Source organism: Balaenoptera borealis, assembly GCF_965194805.1.
Source record: "Balaenoptera borealis genome assembly, chromosome: 1".
NCBI lineage: Eukaryota > Metazoa > Chordata > Mammalia > Artiodactyla > Balaenopteridae > Balaenoptera > Balaenoptera borealis.
Window position 1 is genome coordinate 143,484,196 of NC_138860.1, and position 23,756 is coordinate 143,507,951.

The 23,756-nt window shown below is 37.2% G+C and overlaps 1 protein-coding gene and 1 long non-coding RNA gene across 6 annotated transcripts in view; both read right to left on the reverse strand.

The window, feature by feature from the left end:
- HOOK1 (hook microtubule tethering protein 1) overlaps positions 1 to 23,756 on the reverse strand; it is a 108,353-nt gene that overhangs the window by 45,819 nt on the left and 38,778 nt on the right. For 3 of the 5 annotated variants that reach the window (XM_082357135.1, XM_082357133.1, XM_082357137.1), the window contains exons 2-5: positions 15,443 to 15,528; positions 8,937 to 9,009; positions 6,141 to 6,191; positions 4,718 to 4,850 (exon numbers count right to left, since the gene is read on the reverse strand). In XM_082357135.1, the coding sequence (XP_082213261.1) occupies positions 4,718 to 4,850; positions 6,141 to 6,191; positions 8,937 to 9,009; positions 15,443 to 15,528 (343 nt within the window). Of the gene's footprint in view, positions 1 to 4,717; positions 4,851 to 6,140; positions 6,192 to 8,936; positions 9,010 to 15,442; positions 15,529 to 15,725; positions 15,775 to 22,201; positions 22,456 to 23,756 lie in introns of those variants that run through there. The other 2 variants (XM_082357136.1, XM_082357134.1) reach the window with 2 other exon arrangements.
- Positions 2,798 to 4,711, reverse strand: LOC309613461. Its single transcript, XR_014235737.1, has 2 exons — positions 4,102 to 4,711; positions 2,798 to 3,735 (listed from the first exon to the last, which is right to left on the reverse strand). It is a non-coding gene; the product is annotated as an uncharacterized lncRNA (long non-coding RNA).

A 23,756-nucleotide genomic window follows, 5' to 3' on the forward strand; every position in this document is an offset into this window, starting at 1 on the left:
GTGTGGAGAAAAGGGAACCCTCTTATCACCTATGTTCTTAATGGCATCTACAATAATAAATCTTTTCCAGAAAGTTTTCAATGTACTTTGAAAACCAGATCCATCAGAGGAATCACTATTTATGGCAGTTATAGCCTTACAAAATGTATTTCTTAAATAGCAAGACTTAAAAGTCAAAATTACTTCTTGATCCATGGGTTGCAGAATAGATGTTTTGTTAGCAGGTATGAAAACAACATTAATTTTGTTGAACATCTCCATCAAAGCTCTTGAGTGACCAGGTGCTTTGTCAATGAGCAGTAATGTTTGAAAGGAATGGTTTTGTTTGTGAGAAGTAGGTCTCCACAGTGGGCTTAAAATAGTCAGTTAACCATGTTGTAAACAGATGTGCTGTCACCCAGCCTTTGTTGTTCCATTTTTAACACAGGCAGATTAGATTTAGCATAGTTCTTAAGGTCCTAGGATTTCCAGAATGATAAATGAGCACGGGCTTCAACTCTGTCACCATCTACGTTAGCAAGAGAGTCAGTCTGTCCTTCAAAGCCAGGCATTGACTTTTCCTATCTACCTATGAAAGTCCTAGATGGCATCTTCTTCCAATAAAAGGCTGTTTTGTCTACACTGAAAATACGTTGTTTAATATAGTGGCCTTCATTAATTATCTTAGCTACATCTTCTAGATAACTTGCTGTAGCTTCTACATCAGTACCTGCTGCTTCACCTTGTACTTTTACGTTCTGGAGATGGCTTTCCTGAAACCTCATGAACCAACCTCTGCCAGCTTCAAGCTTTTCTTCTGCAGCTTCCTCACCTCTCTCAGCCTTCACAAGATTGTAGTCAGAGCCTTGCTCTAGATTAGGCTTTGGCTGAAGGGAATGTTGTGGCTGGTTTGATCTTCTATCCAGACCACTAAAACTTTCTCCATATAAACAATAAGACTGTTTCGCTTTCATATCATTGGTGTGTTCACTGAAGCAGCACTTTTAATCTCCTCCAAGAACTTTTTCTTCATACTCACAATTTGGTTGCTTGGTGGAAGAGGCCTAGATTTTGGCCTATCTTGTCTTTCGGCATATCTTCCTCACTAAGCTTAATCATTTCTAGCTTTTGATTTAAAGTAAGAGACATGGGACCCTTCCTTTCACTTGTACACGTAGAGGCCACTGCAGGGTTATTAACTGGCCTAATTTCAATATTGTTGTGTATCAGGGAGTAGGGAGGCCTGAGGAAAGGAGAGAGATGGGGGAATGGCTGGTTGGTGGAGAGGTCAGAACACATACAACATTTGTAACATTTACTGATTAAGTTTACCATGTTACTATGGGTGCAGTTCATGGTGCCTCAAAACAATTACAATAGGGCTTCCTTGGTGGCGCAGTGGTTGAGAATCTGCCTGCCAGTGCAGGGGACATGGGTTCGAGCCCTGGTCTGTGAAGATCCCACACACCGTGGAGCAAATGGGCCTGTGAGCCACAACTACTGAACCTGCGCATCTGGAGCCTGTGCTCCGCAACAAGAGAGGCCGCAACAGTGAGAGGCCCGCGCATCGTGATGAAGAGTGGCCCCCACTCGCCGCAACTAGCGAAAGCCCTCACACAGAAACGAAGACCCAACACAGCCAAAAATAAATAAAGTAATTAATTAATTTTTTTAAAAAACCAAACAATTACAATAGTAACGCCAAAAAGCACTGATCACAGATCACCATAACAAATATAATAATAATGAAAAAGTTTGAAATATTGTGAGAATTACAAAAATGTGACACAGAGACATGAAGTGAGCAAATGATGTCGGAAAAGTGGTGCTAATAGATTTGTTGCACATAGGGTTGCCACAAACCTTCAATTTGTGAAAAACACAATAAAGCAGAGCTCAATAATACAAGGTATGCCTGTATTCAGTGAACTCTTAAGATCTAAGCTCAGAAAGTTTCATTTATCACCTACTTAGTTCATTTCAGGAAGGTTTTCAATGAAGAGACTTACACAGCTTCCTACAAACACCTGCTCGACATTCACCAAGTCTCACCTTAAGGAGATCCTTATACCTTAACACACACACGCACACGCACACACACACACACACACACACGTGTGGGAGTAAAATAAGTTGATTCTGTCACAATTAGAAGTGATGAATCATGAGAAAAAGTTTTCCCTGTATTTGCAGGTTTAGATCGACAGCAACTGTGTGTTCTCCACCTAAAACAATTTTCCAAAAATTTTAAGGATTTATTATTTTCTAATATTTTTATTGTTTTAATGATACTTCTGGAAGACTTCTAAAAGTTCTCTAAATCTTTCTTTTATTTGTGAAGCCAAGTACTGGAAAAAAATTCTGATAGATTCTGGTATGCACCCGACCACTAAATTCTATGGTGGGGGGTGTGTGTGTTGGAGGGAGAAGAATTAACTAGATGAGGCACAAGCAATGGAATGATTTCTTTTAACTGGATTTGTTGGATAATGGAGTGTTTCAAGTCTACTGAAACCTTCATAAAATTTTTCTCTTTCCACACCAAGATAAACAGGGTACTGTTAACCAAATTAGTTAATTCTTTCAAGATTAAGACTGCTGCAATACCTTTGAATCATTCTGAAAAATCAATTCTCACTGAAAAGTATAAATATGTGGAAGGTGGTTTATATTATGGAGGTGTTTTGGTTTTACATTTTAATTAAATTATTACACAAGTTTTTTTTCCATTTATCTGCTCACTCCTAAAAATTGAGACCCCAGACACATACCTCCAAAAATAAATCCAATTAGATAATCCTGACTTTCTAAAGAATGAAAATTAAACTATTTCTTTATATTTATTACTTGCTAAACTTTTATTTATGTACCCAGGAATTGAGCCTCCTTTTAAAAATCTGAGGTCAAAATTGCTAAGTAATGCTTAGAACTAAATTATGAAAATACTACATATTATATCAATATTTATAGGAGGCAACAAAACTTAAGGGAAAGTTATAGCTTAAAACATCAATTATAGCTTAGAATAGAAAGAACTGATTAATTCACAATAGAAGCAATGAGATAACAGAATAGATATTAAATAGTACAAAGAAAATGAATCAAAGCCCAAAGTTGGTTCTCTGAAAAAGACTATTAAAACCAACAAACATGCTAAAGTTAAGCAAAAAGATGTTATAAATAACCAGTAATTGAAATAGAAACAAAGCATTAAATAGAAAAATAAAAAGGATCACGATAACAGAAAACTGCTAATTCATAAAAGAATTACTATTTGTCAATTTGTAGTTAAAAATTTATAGAAGTTTTAACTTTCCACAAGAAAACGTTTCTTACTTTCATTAAAAAAAAAACAAAAACAAAACAACAGAAACACCCTAATATAGAGACCTCTGACATTATCTATGAGAAATAAAAGCCTATGGAGAAGTACTGACTTGCCCTAGAAAAAAAACAGCCAGTTAATAATAGAGATGGACTAATATGAAAATTTTCTGATACCCAAACCCTTTTTTATGATAAACTATAGCTGATTTCATGTATTTCATTTTTCTCCTTCCTGAATTGATTCTTACTGAATTTATCTTGTCTCATATGTTCATTAGTTAGATAACACCGAATGTGTTTTCTAAGGTTCTGACTTAAAGTGTTTTACAAACTTCAGCACCCAACATTCTTTTATAAAGGTGATGTCCTACGGCCAATTTTGGATGAGCATGCAAAAAACATCAGCATCAAAAATGTCATCACCCAGGGCTTCCCTGGTGGCGCAGTGGTTGAGAATCTGCCTGCTAATGCAGGGGACATGGGTTCGAGTCCTGGTCTGGGAAGATCCCACATGCCGCGGAGCAACTGGGCCCGTGAGCCACAACTACAGAGCCTGTGCGTCTGGAGCCTGTGCCCCGCAACGGGAGGGGCCGCGATAGTGAAAGGCCCGCGCACCGCAATGAAGAGCGGCCCCCGCACCGCGATGAAGAGTGGCCCCCGCTTGCCGCAACTAGAGAAAGCCCTCGCACGAAACGAAGACCCAACACAGCCAAAAATAAATAAATAAATAAAGTAGCTATTAAAAAAAAAAAAAAAAAAAAAAAAAAAAAAAAAAAAAAATGTCATCACCCAGACTGATGGAAGCCCCTGAAGGAAGTAGACCTTGGTCTGTTCAGTTCACATTTTATTCATTACATTCAACCAAAAATGTTCTTTTTGTACTCAGCAAGATATGGATCACTGCATTCATATATACCAATATAGCACCCCAATTCCATTTATATCATCAGACTGCTTATCTTTATCTGGAGGATACTTTGGAAGCATTCTTCTGAAAAGAGCAGAATATCATCTGAAGAAGCCTGGATTATAATTTAGTAGCTGCATAATCATTTATGAAAATCTGAATCAACCTAAGGTTCTGTCTCTCACATGTTAAAGAGATAAGGTATCAAATAAATAAGTACAATTTTTATTGAATATCCACTAAGTCCTAAGCACTGATTAAATTAACCTAATTAAAGTACATTTTATTTAGCCACTGAATACGAATCTCAGAATCCAGGTACAGTTAGGATACTGAAGATTTACAGCTTTTTAATGGCAGAGCTGTGCTTGAATTCAGATCTTCTGGCTTACATTTCAGTGTGCTTTCCACCAACCTACAATAGTACATTTTTATGTGATTTCCTATAGCAATGTAGGTTGTCTCTAGAAAGTAGATATCCTCAAATGATTGAAATTCACTTACCTTGCTTCTTTTCACAGTTGACAGCACAACCTAAAATTAGCTGGAGCAACCTCCCAAGCTCCACAGAATCTGAACATTCAGTTATTTGGTTTAAATCAGGGATAAGTTCTTCAGAAATCTGTTGTCCCAAAAACTGCAGTGTTGAAAATAAATTAGATCACTCATTTATGTAGGCTACAGAGAATTGACTACATGGAATTATTACAAGGAAAATGGGTTCATGAAATGACTCAGATAAATTAACAAATGATAAACCCACAATTATTGACTAAAACCAGTTAGTAAAGTTCAAGCAACCTCCCAAAATTTTGAGAACCAACCAAAAGCAACTAAAATGGTTTTATAACAAATATCCTTTACCCCACTGTCAGAGAGATCAATTATGATAAAACTTATGCCTTTCCATAAAAAAATAAACAGACTTAAGTCAAAGAAAATTCATAATATTTTGATACATGTTCAATGAACAGAGAACCACAAAGTAAACCAAATGAACAACAAATCTAATGGATTAATCTTTCCTGGCTCTATCTTTTTTTTAAGATTGTTTTTTTCTTTTCTCTTTGGCTGTACCATGCAGCTTGCAGGATCTTAATTCCCTGACCAGAGATTGAACCCGGACCCTGGGAGAGGAAGTGCCAAGTCCTAACCACTGGACTGCCAGGGAATTCCCAAGATTGTTTTTTTCAAGATACTAAAAAGTATTCTTGCCATTAAAAAAAAACCAAAAAACTTCAAAATGAGTTTTAGGCATTAATGAATTGTAAAATTTTAGTTCTAAAATTATTTGGAAGAAACTACAAGTTCAACTGTATGAAAACTTTAGAAAGTAAAAACAAAATTCTTTAATGGCAAAACCAAACCAAAAGCTTTCACACATTAAACAATAAACTTTCTTATATCAAATAATCCTGCTAGAGAACTTCTTAAGATGCTGAATAAGAAAAACAAATCACTTGAATAATGCATTATCTAATGTGACTTTAATACTACTTTAATTTTGCATTTTTTCCCAATTCACTTGCACAAGCATAATTTCATAGTATGTCTTTGCTGTTATTTACACTGGAAAGAAATATCAAAACAATGCTTTAAATAGAAAAGTACTTTAATTTAGTTATAAGGTCTACTTTATAGCACTGCATAAAATCAAATTATATAAAGATGAAAGTAATTTTATTTGAGAAAAAAATCAATTTAAAGAGTATCAATATAGAAACATTATTTTACAAATCAATATATTACTTCTTAGCCCCTTTATGTTAACAAAATTTGAGTGTTCTAAAAATGGAAAAATCATAATATATTTCAATTATGAATTAACCAGTAAAATGTTATAAACAAAAAGCCAAGTCATTTTTCAGTGTCAATATAATTATCACAGAGTATTTTATATTTAAACAAAGTCAGATGATTTTCATACCTCATTGTAATAACCCATAATTCCTTGAAGTACCTTCTTTAAATTACTAGCCTAATGGAGGAAAAATAAGAAATAAATTATTTAATATTAACAATGAAAGAAAATATATGTCAAGGTGAAATACAATAAAAACTTCCTGATAAAAAATGACAACAAAAATATATATTAGAGTTCTATAAATACAAATACATGATTTTTAAACATCAAAGCTTTATTCAAAGTTTGATTAAAGAAAAAATGTCTTCTTCCTTAGATAGTTGAACCAGAGTGATTGTATTTAAAGTGAGCCACAACGAACTCAAGTACCAACTTAAAAGATTTAGCTATGAGCATGTCCACCTTCAGTCATGAGTGAGTAACTGGATCTAGACTTACTCTCCACCACAAACAACTAGAAAACAGGACAAAATACAAGGAATATTGTTTTCAAGCTTTAGCCAAAAGACAATATAGAACTCTAATTTCTAAGAGAAGGAAAACAAAAAAGATGAGCCCTACACTAGTCTAAGATTTCTCTCTAGAGGCAATTTTCATACCATGGCACAGGGAGGTGGAAACAAAACAAAGCCTGATGTTCTCGTGGAGTTGAGAAGATAGACATCAGAAGTTCAGGAAGGTCGAGGTAGTTGGGATTTGCAGGGCAGATAAATGAAGAGGTGAGAGCTTTGGAAAGAAATCTCCATAGTAGTCCCTTTGACTCTTTGGCTGAATACTAATTTGCATGTGCATGGGTGAAATTCAATGAGATTAAACAAAAATAATTTCTGAGGAAACAACAATCTAGGGAACTATAAACTGAACAATTCCTTGAAGATTGCACAGGGCCAGAAACTGCTGAAATTCCCACCAGTCAGAGTGAAGAGATCATGACTATGCTAATACAGACAAGCATTCACTAAAAACCCCAAAAAGGTCACAGCTTAGTAGTGAGTCTAACCTAGCCCTAGAAGAGAAAATAACTCTAGATCTGCCTTCCATCCCCCCAAACCTTGAAAAGATCAAACTGATTCACAAGTATCTTAACTGCCTGTAAGAACAAAGTCCAACACTCTTTAAAGGAATACAAAAAACCCAGCACTCAATAATAAAATTCACACTGTCTAGCGTCCAATAAAAAATTACTACACATGTGAAGAAGCAGGAGTATGTGAACTATAATTAGGAGAAAACTCAGTCAATAGAAACAAGCCTAAAAATGAGAGATGAAAGAATTAGAAGATAAAAAAGTTAAAACTGTTAGTTAAAAAATGTTCAAGGATTTAAATAACAGGAATATATGAAAATAAATAATTTTTTTTAAAAAAGAACAAAATAAAGAGACTGTCAATGGATAAAAAAGCAAGACCTAACTATTAGGTTTCTACATCACTTTCAATATAAACACACAGAGAGACTAAAGAAGAGAAAAAGATATAATAGGCAAAAATAATCTTTAAAAAACGGGAGTGGTACATCAGTATCAGACAAAGTAGACTTCCAAAAAAGAAATATTACCAGGGATAAAAATAAGTCATTTTATAGTGCTAAGTAGATTCATTCAACAAGAAGACATAAAAAATTAATGTATATAAACCAAATAACACAGATTCAAATTACATGATTAAAAAATTAGAATTGAAAGGAGAAATTGACAAATCCACAATCATCATTAGAGATCTGAGGACTCCTCCCCCCTTAATTTATAGAATAATCAGACGGAAAATCAATAAAGATATAAAAGAAGTAAACAGTACTATCAACAAAGCTGTAATAATCTGTATTTGTAGGACTGCAAAATACATGTTGTTTTCAAGTGCACATGGAATATTCACCAAGACAGACCATATATTAGGTCATAAAATAAGTCTTAGTAAATGTAAAAGAATTCAGAGTATGTTCTCAAAACAAAATGGAATTAAATTAGAAATTAATAAATAAAAGAAAGATATGTAGAAAATCCTCAAATATTTAGAATCTGAAATACCTACTTCTAATATACCCAGGGGTCAAAAGAAAAATCACAAGGGAAATTACCAAATATTTTGAACTAAATGAAAATAAGAACACAGTATGTTAAAATGTGTGGGATGTGGCTAAGGCATTGCTTACTACTAGGGAAAAGTGCTTAAAGCTGATGACTTAAGCTTTCACCTTAAGAAGCAAGAAAAAGAGCAGATGTAAAGAAGAAAGGAAATAACAAAGAAGAGAAAGGAAATCAATAAAACAGAAAACAAAAGCTAGTTCTTTTCAAAAAAAATTTTTTTAATTGAAAAACATCAAGCCAGATTTATCAAGGAAGAAAATATAAAAGACATAAATTACCAATATTAGAGAAGAAAGAACAGAAACAATTCAAACATCCATCAACAGGGGAATGGCTAAGCAAATTGTGGTAAATCAGTGTAATTAAATACTACTCAGCAAAAAAAAAAGAAATAACTACTAATACAGACAACATGGATGAGTCTCAAAAACAATACATGAGTAAAAGAATATCAAAGAGTTCATAATATCTGATTCCATTTATACGGAACTCCAGAAATTAAACCTATACTGACTGAAAGCAGACCTGTGGCCACCCAGGGCCAAGTCAAGAGTGAGGATTAACTGGAAAGGGGCATACGTGCATGTTTCTGCTTAATGGAAACGTTCTATATCTAATTATGATGGTATAAGAACATACACAAGTGTCAAAACTCAAACTATACACAATAAAGTGTACCCTTCAGTTAATTTAAAAAATAAGATTTAGTTGAGATTAGTGCTAATTTCAGACCACTGTTTGGATCAAGTACTTCTAGCATTCATTCTACATACCTTTATTCGCCAGTTGTCACTGATATCCTCTTTAATTCGGCTTAACCAAGATTCATTGAACCAAGCTACATCACTACAACAAGAATACAAATGCTGAACATTAAAATGTTTTTATTACATGAAAAATACCAAATTTAATCAACAGATTCAAAGTTATTTTCCATCCTAAAGCCTGTCTTTAATAAGAAAAGTAAATATTATTTAAAATGAACCCACTGAACTTTTTGTTATTCCTAAGGGTTTCTTTTGGAATCTCTCACAGTAAATTAATTAAGTAATTAACATCTTCAATTTAACAAACATTTACTAAATATCTCATACTAGGCACCCTGGTAGGTAGATGTAAAAATCCCAATCCTAAAGGGAAAAAAAAGGAAAACATTTTAACATGTCTACTATGTATCAAGCACTGTGCTTGATGTTTTTTCATATTACTTCATTTAAATATCATAGTAACTTGGCAAAGCATCCATTATCCCCAATCTTACTCCTCAGTGAACTGAGAATAAGACAATAATTTGCCCCAAGTGACACCAGTACATGGCAAAGTTTAGTATTAAGTCCAATACTGACATTGATGGCCAAGACAAAGACTTGCTATATCAAATTTTTATGTATTTAATAAGGCCTTGAAGAATAACACCTGATTATAAATAGTCAACTACAATAATAGATTATATTCTAAACAAATACTTGGATGCTTCCTCTGAGTAAGAGTAAAATGAAGATGAATACTTTATTATCCTGACTCTTACAGAAATAGCTATTAAAGGGAGAAAGTAAAGAGCACAAATAACTACACTCAAAGGAGAATGTGATAAATGCTTTAAGGAGTAATCGAACACCAAGAAATCACAGAATATTAGTGCTAGAAGAGGTCTTACAGGTCTTACCTAAATTTTTACTTTACAGATAAGCCAACTAAAGTGAAGGAAGAAATTAAAGGGGTTATTTCCAAGGCGGTATCCTGAATTTAAAGATACAAAGCTGAAAACAGTGCCTAGCTTTTCAGAAATCATTCTGCCTCAGATGTGCTAAAACAGAAGATGTCACTTCTGACTACAGTAACCAGAAATGGCTTCACCATTTTCAATTCATTCTTTGGAATTTGTAACCATTTTCTTTTGAGCAAATTAATGTTAATTATTTTTGACTTTTCTCAGATGCTAAGGCTATAATTACCAAAATAACTTGGCTAAGTGTATAAATGGTATATTTCTAACCAGGTATTTACCTGAAAAGACTGAATTTTTTTAGTTAATGAGTCAAAACTCTCAAAGTAAATTTACTTTCTTTTGACATCAGTTTAAGTTGAAGAGGTATGCCGGTTACAATGGTTAATTTTATGTGTCAATTTGGCAGGGCCCCAGTACCCATATATTTGGTCAAACATGCTTGGATGTTGTAGTGAAGATGTATTTTAGATGAGATTAACATGTAAATCAGTAGACTCTAAGTAAAGCTAATTACCCTCCATAATGTGGGTGGGCCTCGTCCAATCAGCTGAAGGCCTTAAGAAAATGACTAACCTCCCTTGAGAAAGAGTAAATTCTGCCAGTAGACTGCCTGTCGACTATAGCTGCAACATCAACTCCTCCCTAGATCTCCAGCCTGCTGGTCTACCTACTCTGTGGGTTTTGGAGTTGCCAGCCTGCACTATCACATGAGCCAATTCTTAAATTTCTCTCTCATCCCGTGTGTGTGTGTGTGTGTACATATACACATGTGTATATATACATATCTTATTGGTTCTATTTCTTTGGAGAACCCTGACTACCTACTACACTTGTCTTCTGACCCTAAAAAAAATCTTCATATATGATTCTATAATTCTATAATTCCATTGTAATTACCTTTAGAAAATGGATCTAGAGATAACCTCTTCTAGTGTTTCCTCCTTTTGTCTTGCATTCCTACTTGTCTTCCTTCCCATCTCAAATCAACTTTAGCCCTATGTCTTAGAGTGTGCTCAGGCTGCTACAGCAAAATACCACACACTAGATGACTTAAACAACAGAAATTTATTCCTCACAGTTCTGGAGGCTGGAAGTCCAAAATCAAGATGCTATCAAGGTAGGTTTCATTCTGAGATCTCTAGTTGCTACCATCTTGCTGTGTGCTCACATGACCTCTTTTTTGTATGTTTATAAACAGAGAGTGAGCTCTCTGAATTCTCTTCTTATAAGGAGTTCAATCCTATTGGATCATGTCTCCCCACTTTTATGACCTCATTTAACTTTAATTACTTCTGTATAGACCCCATCTCCAATATAGTTAAACTGGGGGTTTGGGCTTCAACATACAAATTTTAAAGGGACACAAACATTCAGTCCATAATACCCTAACTGAGAAATACTTTCTAACTTCTCCATAGAAATCTAACTCTTGTTCTCTTATAAACAAATCCATCCTTCTCAAACAATTATAATTGCAGCCAATCTTTCCCACTATTAAACTTTATATCCAATCTCAGAACATTCAGGACATATCCTTCTTTTACTTTTTTGCACTGCCACATCTACATGCTTTAACTAGACTCTTGGCCCCAACAATTAGCTCCTTTTTTCTAGTATTTCCCAGAACTTCAATGAAACTTAAGAGACACCAAATAAGAAGGGAACACAAGACTAAGGAAGTGAAATGTGGTCCAACTGTTTTCTAATAAAACTAAGTAAGAAACACTACAGGATTATTTTTTAACTCCACCCATGGTATCTGTCTTCACAATTCTACCAACTAAATATAGGTAGTAATTAATACCTACTGGTTACTAGACACAACATAGCTGTGTTGCTTCAGTGGACACCCTGACACCATTCTTCTTAATCAAAAGGCCTTGTGCGCTTAACACATCAAATTGTGATCTGTACTTTGGACATGCACATCTGGCCTCTCATTTATTAAGACTCCAAAGTAAAAATCTATCAGGAGGGGTTCAAGATACTAGGCTGAAATGATTACAGTTGACTGAGGGCACTGGCTTCAGTCAGGCCAAAGTGATAAAAATCTGGGCTTTGCTATTTTACTCATTATTTGACTTACTGAAGTCATTTCACCTTTATAAACCTCTGTTTCCTCACCTATAAACTGAGGATAAAAATAATGCCTACCTTACAAAACAGTAATAAAAATTAAATGAAATACCATATGTACAGGGTATAGAACAATGTCTTACATTTAGTAAATACTCATATGTTGGCTTTCATGATTTATTATTTTAAATGCTCAAATATCTGCTGAATGAATGAAGGAACAAGTAAGTACATGATACTTGAGGTCTCTGGATATTCTACATTCTGTCTCATTCTTCTCCCTCTTGTAAAAACGTCTAGTCAAAGACAATAGAACAAAACAGAGAAATTATCTGGTGCTTAAAGTGACAAAGCTAAAAAGTAGCATGCACTATTTATAGCTGTTATGGGTTGAACTATGTCCCCAAAAATGAAATGTTCAAGGCTTAAACCCCGCTACCTGTGAATATAACCTTATTTGGAAATAGGGTCTTTGCAGATGTCATCAAGTTAAGATGAGGTCACACTAAATTAGGGTGGACCCTAATCCATTATGACTGGTGTCCTTCTAAGAAGAGGAGAAGAGACACAGAGGGAAGAAAGCCGTGTGAAGATGGAAACAAAGATTGAAGTTATGATGCCTCAAACTAAGGGATGCCTGGGGCTACCAGAGACTAGAAGCAGCAAGGCAGGACCCTGACCTAGAGGTTTGGAAGGGAGCATGGTCCAGCCAATACCTTGATATAGGACTTCTAACCTCCTGAACTCTTAAATAACAAATTTTTGTTGTTTTAAGCCACCTAATCTGTGGCACTTTGTTATGGAAACCATGGGAAATGAATACAGTTGTAGTTATAATTTTTCCCCCATGTGTCTTTAAAATAACAACAGTTTCTGCATTTAAAAAAGAGATACATATTATGTATTAAGACTTAAGATAACAATTAAAGAACTGTAGAATCCTAGCAACAATTCCATGGCTCACCATGTGTAAGTCATATACTTTGGGAATTGATTTTTAAGATTTTATTATTTAGAAGCATACCTGCCTCAGGTAACTAATGAAAGAATTATTCATCAGATTTTGCTACTTCCTTAAAAAGCAAACTTTTCCTTCTCATTTTCAGTAACAACTTTGATGTGAGTCACAACAGCCATCAACGTAATACATAATAAATTGGAACATATATAAAGTGCTTTGAAGTGTTCAAAGAAATAAGGTAAAATTTGCTTTTTTTTAGCAGGAATATTATACACTGACCCAACCAGGGGAAAATGTATGCTATAAGTTTCACTGTCTGGATCCAGACTTCTGAAAAGCTTACAGAAGAGGAAGGGGGTTCAAAAAGAAAAATAAATTTAAATTGGCTCTTATACGATAAGGAGGTGTAGACATCTAAGTACATGCAAAAACAGACAAATGAAACAAAAAAGAGGTTTAGGCCCAATTTTAGGTCACTGTCATTTGTTTTAGGAAGAATGAGAGCTTTCTGATTGGTTGGCTATTTTATTATTCCTGCAGAGAAGCTATGAGAAGACAGTAAGAGACAAAAGAGAGAATAAAAAAAGAAAAATCAGAGAGACAGAGGACCCGCAGTAACAACAGAATCCAACACATTATGTAAGAATGATCTGGTGATAAAGGATACAGTTTAACTAAAACTGACCTGACCCTACTCTAAACATCAGGTACAGTGCTAGCATACAGGAGGTCAGAGAGCCATATGTATCACCATATAATAGTAAAAACAGCTCTCATCTACTGTGTTGTGGTGTAAAGCTATCAAAGACACTTCAATACATATAAATGACATCTTTGGATGGCACTGTTGAAGTGAGTGAACGCTCACCGGCCTTACACCTATACCAAAACAACGTAGCTGCGTCTACACCAACACCCACAAGAATGAGAAAAGGCCAGGTCGTACATTCTAACGACAAAAAACAATGATGACTTTCCCAAATCATCAAGAAAGGACCATATTCAGAATTCTTAGTTCTGACCAATTAAATCACTTTGAAACCAATTAGGGTATAAATAAATAATTAAGAAACATTTTTAAGAAAGCAGGGGAGTAAGGCATATTTTAGAATGACTGCCAAAAAAAAATGTTAACATGCTAAATTTATCTTTTAAAGTGTTAATCTTGAGTTAACCATAAAATCTGTCTATTCAAATTAGATCATCTTGAAGATTCCAAGTAACTAAGATTATGATATTGTTTGAAGTTGTTTTTCTAAGAGTGGTAAAGAATTTTTTCTAATCCATCTACAGTGTTTTTCAATGTCAATCATAAAAAGCCTTTACAAAATGATGGCAATAATTAAATAAATAATTTCTGATATATAAAACCATGTAGCAGAAATAGGAGTCTGGTCTCATTGAAGATATATTACCATGAAAGTAAGCTAATACAAAATCAGTATGACTATTAATTAATCAATTATGACCACAGGGCTTCCCAGGTGGCACAGTGGTTAAGAATCCACCTGCCAATGCAGGGGACACGGGTTCGAGCCCTGGCCGGGGAAGATCCCACATGCCGCGGAGAAACTAGGCCCGTGCGCCACAACTACTGAGCCCATGTGCCACAACTACTGAAGCCCGCGTGCCTAGAGCCCGTGCTCTGCAACAAGAGAAGCCACGACAATGAGAAGCCCACGCACCGCAACGAAGAGTAGCCCCCGCTTGCCGCAACTAGAGAAAGCCCGTGCACAGCAACAAAGACCCAACACAGCCAAAAAAAAAAAATTAATTAATTAATTAATTTAAAAAAAATTATGACTACAGAATTGGCCCTGTTTGTCCTATTAAGAGTACGACTCATATTGTAGATATTACAACCCTAATCCTTATACAATGTTTGGCAAAAATTACGAAGTAATGGATTTAGGAACTTTTGATATTGTATAATTATATAAAAGGGGTCCAACCCAAACAGAATCACTTTACTGGTTAAGGTACCCAGCATTTGTGACTTAAAATGTCATTTACACAACATTTCATTATTGGTGGATTCATACAATTATGATTATTAATTCAATATAGATTTTAAATTTAATATTTTTTCCAAATCCAGTATTTCATGCATCAATTAACTCAAAAATAATAATCTCCATGTATTGATATCTTAAGATGACAACAGTGTAACTGAAGGAAACATTACAGTATAAGAAATTATATCACTCGTTTAACCTGTTTCTTTCTCAGTAACTATAACTTGTGAACATGACCAGAACAAGTTTAAAATTAACATCTCTTGAATAGATAAGAATCCTGATTGCTCATTTAATTAAGGTGTATCTCTATGAACAAGCAAGAAATAATCAGGTGGTAAAATTTTTTGTTCCTTACATGCAAGAATGCCTTGGCAACATATGCCTGTCATCACTGGAAAGGATAAAGTTTCAATAACCTTTAGAATACAAGTCTAAATTTTCTCCCTTGAAATTGGGTTTACAATTATTTCAGGAAGAGTGTGGAACACTACTTACATTTGATGAAGAACTTGTGCCATGGCAACTCCGTTAGTCAGCTGTTTCACATCCTGACAAGGTGCAGCAGTATTGAATGTCTGCAGCTAAAGTGACATAAAGCAAGTTACTTAACTGCTTTACTCCCCTCCCCCCTCAATTTATATATATGAATGAACACTAGAGAGAAAACTGTTTTGTTTAAATTCAGACCCTGCCAAACAAATGAAATTATACTAATACGTTTCTATGACTGTTATATTTTTATAAGAATACTTAACATTTCATAAAATCATTATCATACCTAAAATAGTCAAACATATTGATGTCATGTACGACGTACTTCAGAATTTCTGAAAAACACGTGCCGAACTCTTAAGATAGTAATAGTCTGTGTTTTGTCAATTTTTAGGAGAATAACATCAGGAAAAGAACTTTAAGATAACCTAACATCTGCAAGTTAAAATTTCACTCATATCATTTGGTAGGAAAACAAAAGCTAGAAATGCCAAGTCTAAAACTACCTAGTTAATCAATAAGCTCTAAATAAGGCAGGACTTCTGCCTGTTACCAACAGTTACCCTTAGAGCATAAACAGTCCAGGGCCCACCCATCACGTCAAGTTGTATCTATCTAGTTTGGCTTTAGATGCTACTAACTTTTCAAATCTCTGTGTGTTAAACATTCATGTACATTTTAAAAATAGAAGTGAAACAGTGGCAACTCTTCCTAATAAGCAAATACAAGATAGAGGAATTTTTTAAAAGCAAATTACAACAGAGCTCAATGGATTATATACTTTCTAGAAATCTAATCTCAATCCATAAATATCTTAAATTAAATATACTATGATTCTCTATTCCCACACATATTCATCTCCTTTACTATTCAATTATAATTCCTTAGTTTACCACCATAATACACCTTTAGTGGTTGTTGTATTTTGAGATTCTACAAATCTGTCTCCATTATCCTAATACAAAATGGAAGAATGACACAAACTACATATATCTAGCCACAGTTACTTTCAAAGCACAAAGATAAAGATACTTTACTGAGCTTCTACTCTACGTAGGGCACTGTAGTATAGGAAGGAGTTACAAGGGAAAAACACCAGGTTTCCACTCTCAAGTACCTTCAATCCAGAGTTAAGGAGAGGAGAAAAAGACAAAAATCATTTGTAGAAGATGTCACTTCTAGTCTCATGACTGCAGTATGCACAAAATGTTCTGAAATATACAAGAGTTAACTAACCTAATTAGGGCTTGTATTTATTAAAGACTTCTTAGAGATGATTCCAATGGATGATCTTGAGTAAAGAAAGGGCCAGGGGAAGGAAACTGCAGGAAATAGCAACATGATAAAAGCACAAGTACAAGAAAAGACATGGTATTTTTAGGTAACATGCAGTTCAGTATTGCTGGATTTCTCTGCTTGTTCAGTGTTAAGGGAGACAACCAAGAGGGTAAAAAACAGGCATGGGTCAGAACTCAGAGTCATGGCAAGAAACTTGGAATTATCCTTAACGGTATTATCTATATCATGGGGAAACAGTAGAATAGTTTCTACCTCACAAGTTGGTTGTGAGAATTAAATAAATTAGCAAACACAGTGTACTTAGACCAGTGCCTGGCACGTGGTACAAACTCAACAGCTGTTAGCACATTAGCTATGAGTCAGGGTTTCTCAAAGTGTGGCGTCTAAGAACAATATGTATCAGAATCTCCAGACAAATTAAATCAGAAAATCCCCAAGTGATTCTTATGCACATCAGTTTTTTAGAACCATTGCTCTGGGTGATGAAGAATCACTAAAGAGTAACAAGGAAGAGACATCTTTAGTATGCTTTGGATAGCAGCAAGAGTGACACAGAGAATGGGAGAGAGTAGCTTTATGCTTGCTCAGTTAGAAGGCTCCTGCAATGGTCTTTCTGACAACATGGAATGCTAAGATTAGTTAGGGTAATGCTGACTAACAGGACAGCATGAATTCATGGAATATTTAAAATATAAAATAAGAAGGATTTTGCAGTTGGGTGGATGTACAAGGAAGAAAAACCCCAGGGTTTAGGGCATCTTTAAAAGGAAGATAATCATATACATTCAGGTAAAATGTGGTTCCCACTTCTCAACCCTTCCTACTTACACATTACATCATTAAGTTTCTACAAAATGGGTATGATTCGTGATTTTAAAAAAGACAACTTCATGAGACACAGAATATTAGGCAAAATAGTAAAGAAATATGTAAAAGGAGTAAATACACTGAGTGCCTCATGGCCCACCACACCCAGATTAAGATCAATTTCTTCTTTTTACTGCCATGAAAAGTATTTCTTGGAAGCTCTTAAACTAGTTGCAAAATAAATTAGATAACAGAGAACGTCACTTCATTTGGCTAAATTGAAAGACTTTATAACCAAGAAGTGTGAATAAATTATAAAGCTCAGTGATGGGAGTGAAGCCAAAGCAGTGGGACAAAAGAAAATGTACCCTTTCAGACTACTCTTCATAGAGGTGAAGATGAAAAAGTCTTTTGGTGAGTGACCCAAAAAGGACAAACAGGGCTTCCATCACTAAACACAGCGCTCTGGCAAATAGCATCTTACTTTCTTCTTTATTTTTAAATAAAGCAAACAATCAGAAATGTGGAAATGTTGTTCCTGAACTGCTTCAATACAAATGTCAAAGAAATCAAGGAAGAAAAGGGGTTTTCACCACTGATACCCAACAAAAACTCAACTCTGGGTCAACTCTATTCTCAAATTATTCTCACATTCTCTTCCTTCAGCTGCTCATTTCAGAAAGAGAATCACTGCTCTGAGTTTTAAGATCTTCATAAAAATGATTCGGCCTTTTTTTTTTTTTTTTTTTTTGTAATTTGGGCATACGTTCGGTATTAGTTTTTCCTTCACCAGCATGTTGAAGTCAAAGAATGAAAGAACCAAGTAAACCATTAAGAAAAGCCTGGTCCAGCACTCTAATTTTATTGAAGAAATTAAAGTCCAAAGATTTAAAATTTTCAAATGTCACAGAGCCAAGAGGTAGAATTAAATTTATCTTCACACACGTACTTCAAACTCTCTCTACCATGTAAATGATGCCCAAATTTATCCTTCAGCCCTGAATTTTTTGCTAAGTAGCAGTATAACATTTCTAAGAACTAATTATTTTAAGGTGAGCTCCAAATCATAAAATATAACTTTTGAAGAACCGCCAAAACAGGCATCTCTTCACCTAACCAACTTTTCTTGATGACTTCTCTGTTAAGGATGGTTCTATTGTCCAAGAACAATGTCCAGTACTGAAAGAACACAGTTTACTACCAGCTGTCTTCTCACCTCCATCATAATGTTTTTTTAATCTTATATCTCCTACAACTTCCCCTCAACACGTAACATTACTTAGCTTGGCAGGGAGCACATTCATTAAGAGTCCACGGATATCATGACAAAGGTGTCTTCCATTACCTTCTTTCAACTTATCCTCAAAGAAGACTATTACATTACTGCTAGGAGTTCTTCCCTGTGTCTGGAAAACTCATTTCTCCTGATTTCTACTTGTTGAAATTCATCAATCCTCTATGAAACAGTTAAAAATTTATCCTAGGTATCTACAAAAACCTATATACTTAGTGGTGAATAATCAATGGTGAAATACTAGTCTCTGATGTCAGGACCAAGACAAGGATATTTACTATCATCACTTTGATTCAATGTTGTACTGCAGATCCTAGTCAGTTTTTGTTCCTGGGGATAAAGCAGAAAACAGGTCAGACGAGAGCTCTGACCCCAAAGTGCAAACGAGATGACTTCAGAAAATGTTAAGTGTTACAGACACAACAAAAAGGGGTTAACGGGTTACAATGGGATAGGAGTAGGTGACAGGTAGGTCACTCACTGTCACTCACTGTCTCTGAAAGATGACAAGAGACCCAAGAACTGAATGGTGAGAAGCCAGCCAGCCATTGGAAGAACTAGAAGGAGGATATTTTAGGAAGACGGAAGAGAAGTTAAAAAGCCCTGATGCATTAAAAAAAAAAAAAAAAAGAGAGAGCTTAACTTCAAGAAACAGAAAGTCAACACAGCATGGTGGGCACGGAGGAGTGTGGCATGACGCCAGTTTGCAGAAAGTTGGGGAGGTGAGGTAAGACCAACTATGCAGTAGCTGACGAACAGCAAAGTTCACTGGGAATCATCCAGAGAGGTAAAGAAAAGCCTAGAGGCAGGAACCTAAGAAACTAAGGCAGAAGATAATTTCACAAAGGAGCCATCAATTAAGATAAGGATAATATAATAGTTCCCAGTTTGCCAATCGCAGTACCTGAAGGCCTTAGAGAAAAGAGCTCAAGTGCAATGGGCTAAGGAGTAAATAAAAGCTCAAAAAGTATAAAGGCTGAGTACTTAAAAACGCAAGAAATATGACTGTGAAGGAAGGGGGGAATACAGTGTAGCTTTAATAGGGAGGGATGGCTCTTTCTTTTTCTTTTTAAGAGAGGGAAGATTAGAGCAAGTTTTCATGTAGAGAGGAAAGAGCTAATGGAAAGGAAAAAATAAATACCGAAAGGGGATAAATGACAGAGCAAAGTTTTAGAAGAGGTGAAAGAGGTGGATCTAGAGCCAGAGCCAAAGATAAGGAGGAGGTCGTTTTCCTGATGGGGAGAAGGTTTGGGGCTCAAACGGGGTACGGATAAAGGTTTGCAAAGAGAAGTAAGAGAGGAACTGTGTGGTAACTCTTAATCGTAAAGCTGGGTAGTGTATGGGAACAGGCGGATTTGGCTGTAGCAGCATTTGAGCGGCAACAGTCTGCACGCTAATTCCATTTTCTCCATAGTGTTTCAGCAGCCTGAGAGAGAACTGGAGAAGCAAACAACCAATTATACTCTGTCATCTATGATTCCTTATCTTTCCTTAGTTATAAATAATATTTTTACATGGGACTTCCCTGGCGGTCCAGTGCTTAAGACTGTGCTCCCAATGCAGGGGGCATGGGTTCGATCCCTTGTGTGGGGGAACTAAGATTCAACATGCCACATGGCGCAGCCAGAAAAATAAAATTAAATATAAATAAATAGTATTTTTACAGTTTTTCAGGAATTTTGCCTTCCATTCTAAAAAATACACAGCTCTGCCTGCCACATCAATTAAAATTGAAAATTCTTTGATTATTCTTGATATCTTTCTTTCTCAGTGTCTTATACAGAGTAGGAACTTCACTATTTATTAATACTGATTAAAACAATGGATACAGTCACAAAATATTTTAAATTTGGAATACAATTCAAGAAAATCCTATACTTCACCACCAACTCTCATATAAGTCAATGACATCATAAAGACTAAGTTTACTAGGTAAGTCAGATGTTTAGAGCAACAATGCAACAGATTAGGATACACCCTTTAATTAGTCACTTGTTTAATAAAACACATCATTAGAAGTAATGTTGCCTTGTTCCATGACAGCCTTAAACATGGCATCTAAATCCCAATACTTCTTTTAAGTGAAAATACAGATGACCACTTAGCTAATTGCTTTTAACTCAGAAACTCGAGATGCTTGCATTCTACTTAAAGCAAAAGCTATTTACCTCCAAAGTGTAAAAGGTTGCTTTACATTATGGTTATTTCCAATATACTTCACACATTGTCAGAAACCTTCCCTAATTTCTCATTCTTTTGAATTACATGCATTGAGAGATAGACGGGGAATCTCATCAACCAATTACCGCCTCCTAATCCAGTCTGTTTACATTCCATTCTGCACACAGTCCCCTACACAAAACTAAACACCTGGTTTAGGGATGAGCATCATTGACAGCACCTTGTGGACCATCGAGCATCAACCTTGCCCAATGTGGGTTAGAAGCCACTCCTGAACGTCAGCTCTCTCTGATTGCTGAGCACCTCCAAAAGGTGACAGAGACATTGTTTTGCTGGCGGGAATAGTGGGGACAGATCCTGCATGTCCAAACCCAACAAATTAACAGAAGTACTAAACGTGGATAAAGTGCAAACGAAAATGCCAAGTTCTTTTCTTTAAGGAAAATGCTTGTCCATTGGAAGGGGAAGGGAACCAGTGAGAAAAAGGGAATACGAGCCCCCACCCTTAACATATCTTCTGATCCACGCAGGAAATACGTGGAAACATCTCTTCTAAGCGGCTTCTACAAAAATGGATGTCCTGGAGTCAGGGAGAAGCACTGATCCACGAACTAAAACCACCTCTTGGTCACCTGCGTCCAAGTCGAGGAAGGTGGTTGCAGTGGGAGGGAGGTTTCAGAGGGGATCTTCACTCCCAAGTGGCACAAAGGTCACTATGGGAAGGCAGTTCATCAGACGGAAGGCAAGGGTGTCGGTGGCCCAGAAAGTCTAGGGCTTGGGCGCAGGGCAGGGGCAGAAAATGGGAGAGCGGGGAGTAAAGGGATGGGCGCTTGGCTCCCGCCACAGCTGTTAGGAGCACGATCAGGGCGGTAAGATGATCCTCCTCCGTCCCGCCCCCCAGAGCTCCCTTTACCCTCCCCCCGCCCTCAAAGACATACACACAGGCACACTCACTCATGGACGCACACCTGCCCCGCGACCCGTAGGTGGCACTCTCGCGGTCAAGGGCGACTGGAGGCGCGGAGGGCAGTAAGCGGAGTCCGGGGCGCAGGTGGCCCCCGCTACGGCGCAGGTGGTCCCCGCTGCTCCGCAGGCTCACCTGAGAGGTGCCAGTGACCAGGCACCCCCCCCCCCAGGACCTCTGCGCGGTCCCCCGGCCCCCCTCGCCCCCTCGTACTCACCCAGATGATGAGGCTGTCGCACAGTGGCAGCTCAGACTGCGGAAGCGGCTGCGTCTCTTCCATGGCTGGGACAGCCGTCAACTACACCGCTGACACCAAAACCTCCCTCCTCCCCGCGCTCCGCCAGGCGCCGGCGTCGAGAACCTGCTCGCCCGCCGGGAAAGCTCGGTAGCCAGGCCCAGCGCCCGCGCCGCTCACGCGCGAAGCCTCGCGCTGCCGACGTCGCCGGCGTAACCCCCTCCTCGCCGCTGCCCCTGCCCCGCCCCGCAGTTCGCCCCCTCCCCTGTCTGGCCCTGGCCGCGCTGCTCGGCACCTGAGCCCCGCCCCCTCCCCTCCCCTCCCTTTTTCTCCCCGCCGTCCTCCCACCCGTCCTTCCCACTCCGGCACACCTCTCCCCGCCGCAATGAGTGACCTGGGCGCGCACCAGTCACAAAGAAGATAGGTGCCGGAGGGGGACGGGTGGGGCGGGGAGGGGGCGGGAAGAGCGGGAATAGGTTGAGCAGGAGGGATTGCTGATTGGAGGCGCCCTCTTGGGCTTCGACCAATCAACGTGAGACAAGACAGTGCCTCCTGGAGAGCGAGCGAGAGGTTGGGAAGGGGTTTATGACCTGGCAGGTGCAGCTAGGGTTGGGGGGCAGCGAGTGCGCGTGCGCGATGGGGGGTTGCCGAGGCGCAGCCCCAAGGGCAGAAGCGGCCGCGGGGGCCTAAGAGTACACAGGGCCGTCTCGGGCATCTTCCCGCCTCCTTCCTCGCCGGTAGGGCAGCTCCTGGCTACAGCTATGGAGACCCACACTCTGCTTCCACCACGTCTGCAGAAATAGATCCTACCCGTGAATAAAAACCACTCTAGATAGGGAGAGTTGATTTTCTTCTAGGCTCTCATTAGAAAAGGATATTTTAATTTGCAGATAAGGCAAAGAAATGTGTTTCCTATGGGGGAAAAATACTATAAAGCTGCTTAAATCAAATAAGCTCTCACGAGACCACAAACCATGGGCAATTTTATTTTAAATGGGGCAAAAGGTAGGAAAATGAAAAATGAAATGATCTTTTAGTTTTCAAAAAACATGGAAGATATCAATGTACAATGCTTCTTATTTTTCTTTAACGGTTGAAAACTTGTCTTTTCTGAGAATGTTCATGGGGGAGGGGGAGGTGTAAAATTGGAAACTCTCCAAGGTACTGATGTATAGCTTAGGCTATTGAAATGGGCTGGCATATTGTTAGTCTTGCTGTTGATTTCCATCACTTCACTCATTCATAAACTCATCAATTCATGCTCTGTGTAAAAATGCAGCTGGATCCTTTATATTACTGCATCTTTATACTTAGACATTGAAAGTTTAAAACCGATGGATGACTGCAATTAAAAGGCCCCCAATATAAATCAGTCTCATTCTAAAAATACAGTACATGCATTTGCTATTGAGTCCCTTAACATTATTCCAGAACTTTCTTACCCTGTGTGGAGTATTTTATACTTCTGGACACTAGCAACATTAGTAATATGACAATGAAAAGTAAAAGATCTAAGAATTGAAGACTTTGTCTGAGT